The sequence below is a fragment of the Lynx canadensis genome, chromosome D3 (assembly GCF_007474595.2).
Source record: "Lynx canadensis isolate LIC74 chromosome D3, mLynCan4.pri.v2, whole genome shotgun sequence".
Lineage (NCBI taxonomy): Eukaryota > Metazoa > Chordata > Mammalia > Carnivora > Felidae > Lynx > Lynx canadensis.
Genome location: NC_044314.2, coordinates 65,055,647 through 65,063,444, shown reverse-complemented (window position 1 = coordinate 65,063,444; position 7,798 = coordinate 65,055,647). Strand labels below are relative to the sequence as shown.

Genomic DNA, 7,798 nt, shown 5'->3' with positions numbered 1-7,798 from the left:
CTATGACCTGAAAATAAGGTACAGTAGGGTGAAACCACTGGTTTAGGTCAGTTGGTTGTTACGTTCAGCTGCAGTACATCTAGGCCCACAATGCAAAACTGATTCTCAATCTTTGAGCCTTAATGTATTCAAAAGGTGATAGAAAACAGCTTGGATGGACCCTCGGTTTTTCACAAAGCTTTATTACCAACCGGAGGAAACCACACGTAGCCTCTGCTGGGAGGCTGGTGGAGCCCACAGCTGGGTGGCGTGAGAAGTCTGCCCGTCTCAGGTGCTGCTCCGAGTGGGGCTCTTCCCCGGCCCGCCCCCCTTCGGCAGCCTGGTAGCACTGGGTTGTCGGGGGCATTCTTTGGCTGGATCCTTCCCGGCCGCCACGCTCTGCCAGTGCTGGGCCTCCACCCAGAGCCGTGCTGCCTTTGTTTCTCCCTGAGCGGACGCAGAACACAATTGTTAGGAACCAGGGCAAACTCCACAGTCGGCACACCTACTACATTTGTGTTCCTTGCACATTACGTCTGGTACATCTCTGTGCGACCTTTCAGCCAGGGATCCTCTCAGCTCTGAGCCCTGAGGCTGAGGACCACCTGGAGAGGGCACATCCGAGAGAAGTCCTCCACAGAGTGCAAGAGCCCCTCGAGCATAGGTCCTAGGACAGAAGCAGCACGAGGAACAATGGGGAAAGTCCGCAAGGCCCATTTAGGGAAAGGTGAGCTCAGCCGGTTGACTCCCTCCCTGGAGAGTGTAAGGAATCGCCCGACCACCAGCACAGGAGGGCTCGCCACCAGGGCCACCACTTCGAAGCCTCCCCTGGCGCTCCCTGCTCCAGATCACCCACAGCTGAACTGCTGGAAGCACATCCATCAAGAATGGAAGTCAGGCTTTTGGATTTGGACCTTGGAATCTTTCCCTCAGGCGTTTCCCTGACTACCTCAAAGTATTTTGCAAACTTTCGCTGGCCAAGCCTCTTGCTCTCAAGTTCAGCTCCAGGATCCTGTGACTGGCTTCATGCTGAGGCTTGACTGCTCAGAGGAAGCTTGCCCTGACCACAGGTAGTCCCATTCAGATGGAGACCACTGGTGCAGATATCCCTTGACTTGTAATTTACTTACCTTCCCCTCTTTCTGTGAAGACAGGAAGATCTGTAATCACACTTGGGCCAAACTTTATTCTAAAGGAATGGCTTCCCTGGCTTCAGGATGTTGACAGCATTCACAAGACAGAGAGGACACCAGGAGGCACAAAATGTGCCCAGGGAGCAGGCTCACCCCCTGGGTCACAGTCCCTCCCCACTGGGCCTTCCCCAGCCAGGGCTCCTCTCTGCTCCAGCCTGGCAGGGTCCATCCTGCAGACTCTGACCAGGGGATGCGTCCCATGTTTGACCCTCAACCTTAATGTCAGTTCTTAGTCAAATAAACAGCCTGCAATGGGGACATGTGGGTTTTTGGAGAACAGACACCATGAATTTCTTGGGGGCATGTTGAGTCACTCCTGGTTCACCATTTGTCACCTGGAACAAGGGGAGGCACCTACATTTGTGACACTGCAGTTCCTGGCTTCTTCAAGACATCAGACTCCCTTTCCATCCTCTCTGACACTACTTTCTCCCCAGGACTCCTGCAGAGATAGGACAGCCCTTCCTAAGAGCATTTCTGAACAGCTCCTCCCCAGGGAACAACAGGGGGTCTTTGCTGCCTAGTGGGGTGGAAAGGGTTACCATGGTGCCACTGCTTGGAATGCCACAGCTCAGATTTTCCCCTGCCCTGCCTCCCTGGGCTTGCACAGGTTTGATTCAATGGAGATGTAATAACACGTTACAGAGGGCCAAGGGCACGTGGTGGGGTGAAGCTGGGCCAACTCAGCCTGCCAGCGGTTCATGGAAAAAACAAAAGTAGAGAACCGTCACCACACATTTCCTTTTTCCTGTTACACATTCTGATATTCTGGTTCCCACTGACTGGTCAGTGGGCAAGGATCCTGTCTCCTGTGAGTGCACGAGCCCCGCCACCCTACAGCTCCCAACCTGCTGGTCAGCTATGAGGCCATGTCCCTCTCCAGGCCTGGCCAGACTGGCATAACTCATCTGTAGCACCTGGCCTACCCCTGCGTGCTCAGGCATCCTACAGACTAGGCCCAGGGCTCCTGAAGGACCTGAAAATACAGCTCAAGCATAGGCCACCCCCAAAATGGCAGTGTGGGTCTCAGACGTGGGCCCGGGTCTGAATGCAGCTTTTCTTCACCCTGCCATATATCTGAATTTCCTCTCCCCCTCAGTATAACGACCAGGGCCCTTCTGGAAAGTCCAGGATGAGAGGAAAGGAGAAAATAGCAAATAATGTTCATTTTTAACCTTGATGAGGCTGACAAACCCTGGAAGTAAGACACCAATGTAAATTTGAGCCATTAAGAAAACCATCTAACTGTTTATCGAGCTCTGCAATTCTTGGAACCTTCAGGAATCACGTGCTCTCAGTTAGTGGAGAGACCCACTTAGGCCTCATGCAGAGCTGGGGAGGCATTCTGGTCTGAGGAGAATGGTGTGAGGGCCTGCCAGTGGACAGACCTGCTCTGTCCTGGACACAGCAGGGGACTTTCTGGAACCGGTCTTACCTGCCCCAGCTCCCTGCAATGGGGTAGTTAGGGTCCCATGGATTGGAGGGCAGGACTGAGCCAAAGGTGACTATAGGCTAGGGTGGGTGGCAGTGACATGCCCCCAGGCCCGATGCCTGAGGAGCCCTCACGCCTGAGGAGCCCTCACGGGTGTCAAAGACAATGAGCACTGAAGGTTAAAAACAGCCTGGCTCACGGTGTTAAAAAGTTGGTGCTCCTCCTACCCCTAATACCTGACCGAACCCCCCCAACCCCAGATGAAGCAAAACCCCAGAGGCAACCCTAAACGCACCCCCTGCGGCTGGGGAGCTGGCCCGCCCCAGCGGGACCCACTGAACCATTTAACTCTGGTGTGGCCCATGTGATCCCAACTCCCCGTCCCCTGCAAGCTCTGTTGGCAGAGGTGCGGGGGGATCAAGGGTTGACAAAAAGCCCAGAATGTGAGAAGCTGCTCCCATCTTGCCCATGTTCCCCGGGAGTGGCCTTTCTCCTTCACGGTGGGAGCACTCCCTGGTGCTCAAATGGGCCGGTGGGGCCCCTGAGGTCAAATATTAGTGACTGGCCATAAGCGGACACTGGATGTGTGTGTGAGGAAGGAAAAGAACAAGGGGGTGAGGCAGCATAGCAAGTGCCCTGATATCCTCAAGGCTGGCTGGCAAGGTCTGGTGACCAGGGTGAGCGTGCAGCCAGGACCACCTATCACTGCTACTCGAGAGCCCACCAGAAGGTCTACACGCACCAGCCAGTCCTGCTGCCCTCTCTGGCTGAGCACACACGGGTGGCTTAATCAGTCAGTGCTTCCAGAACACATACAGACATAATGACAAAGACTGATGTGCACCATGGACATGCACACATGCACTTTTAGCCCTTAACTGGGCCTGTGCTTCTTAGGAGAAGTGACCCTCTCCTGCACACATGCAGTACATACAGCCCTGACTCAGCGTTTCAGGCAAAGTTCAATTGTTCTGGAGCAGCACCGTCCCAACAGAAATATGATGTGAACCACATGTAACTCATTTTCCAGTAGCAACATTAAAAAGTAAAAAGTGGGGGAGGGGCCGGGTGGGCTCAGTCAGTTAGGTGTCCGACTTCGGCTCAGGTCATGATCTCATGGTTTGGGGGGTGGAGCCCTGTGTTGGGCTCTGTGCTGACAGCTCAGAGCCTGGAGCCTGCTTCGGATTCTGTGTCCCCCTCTCTCTCTGCCCCTCCCCCAGTTGAGCTCTGTCTCTCTCTCTCTCAAAAATAAATAAATGTTAAAAAAAAAAAAAAGTAAAAAGAAACAGGAAATTAATGTAAATCATGTATTTTAATTAACCTAAAATGTGCAATATTACCATTTCAGCATGTAATCGATATGAAAATTACTTGTGAGGTATTCTTTTTGTTCCAGTTCTCTGGCATCTGGGTGTCTGGTGTATACTTAAACTTGTAGTGAGTCTCAGCCGCAAGCCCCGGGGGGCCCATGGCTCCTGTACTGGACAGCGCAGCTCTGTGTAGGGCTCACAGCTTCTGCACACCAAACTTCATCTTACACATTCCAGAGGAACATCTTTTTAAAGCATACAGTTTCCCTAAGCCTCAGCAGAGAACACTCGACCGAATTTTATTTTTCCTTGGTGACCACACCCTCATCATGACAAGCATTTACCCTCCTTGTGCTCTTAGGGTCTTCTGTTTCCCCATGTTCTGCCTAGTAAAGCCAGGAATGGATGAGCTTGTCAGTGACAGTCCCCACAGGCCACCTGGATGCTCAGCATGCTGCAGCTTACCAGATCAAACTCCTGGGCGGGCCTCCAGCCCCTGGTCTGCAGCAGCTGCCACCCCAATTCTGTGGGAAACCTAAGGCCAGGGCCCTAACACCCCAAACCCCCATCATGATCCTATTCTACCACATCCCCAAACGATCACTCTGTTACAACTCTCCTTATTTTTTCTACCCTCAGACTCTGCCCAGGTCTGTGTGGACAGACAGATTCTGCAACATGTGGCCTCAGAGCTCTTGGTCTCCGATGGCCTCTGCCTCTTGGCCACAGCACACTCCTGGCATGGCCCCTCATGTGCCCCACTCCACCTCCACTGCCTCCCCCCCACCCCCTCTCCATCTGCCCTCTACCCTCACTGGTCACCTCGCCCCCGGACCTCTATGTCCTCATATCCTCCACTGGCTGCCCCCCCGCAGACCCAAGGCATAGCACTTAGAAAACCCTGTGGCCCAGCACTCCATGCCACTCTCTTGTCCCTATGCTTGGGCTTCTTCCCCACCTCTCTCCGAGCCCCTCTGTGTCATGCTCTGAGCACCAAAGCAAACCCACTCCACCTCTGGGCTCTTCTCCCGCCCTCCCTCCTTTTCCCACCTCTCCCCTCCAAGCTCAGGCCCGCTCCCACCAGTGACCTGGGCCCGCATCTCAGGCTGGAGCGCTCCCCACTACTCCTACCTCAAAGGGCCGCAGGGCAACAGGACTCTGAGCCTGCTTAACCCTTGCTGCTCCAGCAAGGCTGGCTACACTGGCTTCCTCCTGTCTCTGTCACCATTGGCGTATCTAGCCATCTCCCAAACTGGAAGGCGGACCTGTCCATCTCACAGCCCCCCTGAGCCCTCAGCGCTGAGAGCCAGCCTGGCACCCAGTCACTGGGTGAGCAAGCAGCAACACCCCCTTGAAAGAGGAGGGCTCTGTTCCCAGTTTCTCCCTCCCTCTGCCCACTGATTCCTCAACTCAGCCTTGTAGTCGACTGGCTCTACCCTGACCTGCCCCTTGGCCCTTCCCCATGCCGAGTTTCAGGTGGCACCTAGAACAGCGAGGTAGGTGATGTGGGAAAGGATAGGGAGAGCACAGCCAGGGCATCTGTGGGATCTCAGGCCCTCACACGCCCCTGGCTCTGGGCCTCCAGCCTCACCACACCGGGCAATGCCTGGAAGGTACCCTCAGCTCAGGAAACAGGCAGGAAAGGACAATCACATCTTACCCTCTAGGCTACCTGTCAGGTGACAGCATCTAAGCAACCAAGGTGTTTCTCACACCTAAGGCTTCCCTCTCTACAGCAAAGTAAAGGCTCTCCTGCCCCTCGGCCTGTTGCCCTCCTCTCGGGGTGAGGGCACCTCTACAGAGCACAAGTCACACCTGGCAGAATTGGCCTCTGGGGCAGGGGGCGTTGGTCCCATTCCAGAAGTACTGCAAGTGGTCTCTAATAAACCAAGATCTGAAATTGTGTCCCCAATCCCTAAGCTGTGTAACAGGGATGGCCCATAGGGTCCTGCCCTGGCAGTTCATCTCCAAGTTGCTCTGACTCTCGAATAGGGGCCACAGCAGTTTCCACAGAAACAAGAAGAGCACCAACCCCCAGAGATAACCAGTAAACGCAACCTGCAAAAGGAGAGAACAGGCAGCAAGAGAACCGGATGGGAACCGGGGGGCCCTGGAGAGAGAGGCGAGTGCGTGGCAGCTGGGCCGTGGAGCAGAACCGGAGATGGCCGCAGGCCGCGGGGGCCGAGGAAAAGGAGGGCCTTGCAGGGGGACTACAGCTCTTGGCAGAGAGAAAGGAGGCCTCTGGAGGTCAGAGAGAGACACAAAGAGAGCAGACAGAGCGTGGATCAGTAAGGAAGCCTGCGCTCCAGTGCCCAGGGCCTCTCAGGAAAGGGGGCGTGGTTACCCAGGGCCCTGGCACTCCCTCCCACAGGGACCCAGCCTGCCCCCCCCCTGAACATCGCCCCTTCTCAGGATGTCTGTGAGTGCCCGAATGCTTCTGGCCAAGCATTCAGGTTGTTTCTGAAACTGGGAGCAGATGCGACACACCAGGAGGATGCAGCTGGAGCTCCACTGTGACACCTTTGTCATGGGCACCTGCTTAGCCCCCAGTCATGACTCTCGAGAGTGAGGAGGCCCCTCAAACTTGAGCCCAGTGCGGTGCCCACTCAGGCCTCTGCACCCTGCGTGTCTAGGGCAGCCAGGGGCTGCCATGATGACCCGTCCTGCAATCCGAGGAAGAACGCTCAGCTGGCTAGACTCCTGGGCAGCACCTGGGCCCAGATGGGGTATAGGCTAAGGGGCGGCAGTAAGACCTCTGCCTGCCCCGCTCCCTGAACACTTTCCTGGAGGCTGTACACACCGTGAGAACAGGAACCAAAGCCACCTTGTTCCCGCGTTTGTGGAATGAAAGCATTTCTACCCAAGGAAGGAGGCAGAATCCCATATGAGGCTTAGCCTGCTGGCCACCCTGGACACCCACTTTGCGACCACCTGATCTGGACTTGCATATGTAGCAAAGGGTAGCAAAGAAACGAAACTGGGGACTGGAAACCAAAAGGCGAGCCCTTGGACAGTCCCTGTGGGTCCTGGGAGAAGAGGCACAGTAAGGCCAGGCCACTCAGGACCAAGCCCACCTTGTGTCTGGCACCGCCCACGTGCCTCCCCTGCCACCAGCCTCCTGAGTCACAGGGGCAGGGAGCACCGGGCCCAGCTCTGACCTCGGGTCTCCGGGACGCTCGATGTGGGCAGAGACACGGCCACAGGGTCCTGGGGCTCGCTCGCCAGCCTCTGCCCAGCACACATGGACTTGAGCATCTGGAAGACAGCGAGGGGCGCCACGTTCAGCTTCAGCAGGTCCACCAGGATCCTGGAGAGAACACACGCGGTGGGCAGTGAGCCTTCCTCGCCCAGGCCCAGGAAGGCCACTTCCCTCAAGACCCCAACTCTACTCTGGGCGCTCAAAGGGTCCGAAAAGGGCGGGGTGGGGGTGGGGGGCTCCTCCAGATCAGAGGCCCGGGGGGGGGGAGCAGGGGTGTCTGGGGGGGTAGGATGGGCGCGCACTCCCACCCGCGCGCGCTCACTTGAACACGTCGGGGTCTATGGCGCCACCCGCCGCCTGCGCCAGCTCGTAAAGCTCCATCTCCTCGGCGCTCAGCACCTTCTTCCGCCGCAGCGCGAGCTTCTGCAGGGCCGCCTCCAGCCCCGGGGGTGCTCCCGCCCGGGGCCCGCGCCCGGGGCCGCCATGTACCCGGCTAGCGGGAAGACGAGCGCCCCGCCCCGCCGCGCTCCCTCCTCTGACCCCGCCTCCGCCGGGCCCCTCCGGCAGCTCCCACAGCGCCTTCTACTGGCTCCGCCGGTCGCTTCTCTCCCTGAAGCGCTACCGCCTGGCCTGCCCCGCAGCCCTACAGCAGAGGGCGCAAACCGGTTTGTCGCCTCTCCGCCAT

General features: G+C 56.9%; 1 protein-coding gene across 1 annotated transcript; it reads right to left on the bottom strand.

The window, feature by feature from the left end:
• Nucleotides 1-173: 173 nt before the first annotated feature.
• Nucleotides 174-7,613, bottom strand: LOC115528143 (mitotic-spindle organizing protein 2B-like). The gene is given in 5 exon segments (XM_030335997.1): nucleotides 174-342; nucleotides 344-426; nucleotides 7,073-7,221; nucleotides 7,436-7,571; nucleotides 7,574-7,613. Coding segments are annotated over 5 exon segments (468 nt in total). The 5' UTR covers nucleotides 7,599-7,613; the 3' UTR covers nucleotides 174-267.
• Between the last annotated feature and the right edge of the window lie 185 nt (nucleotides 7,614-7,798).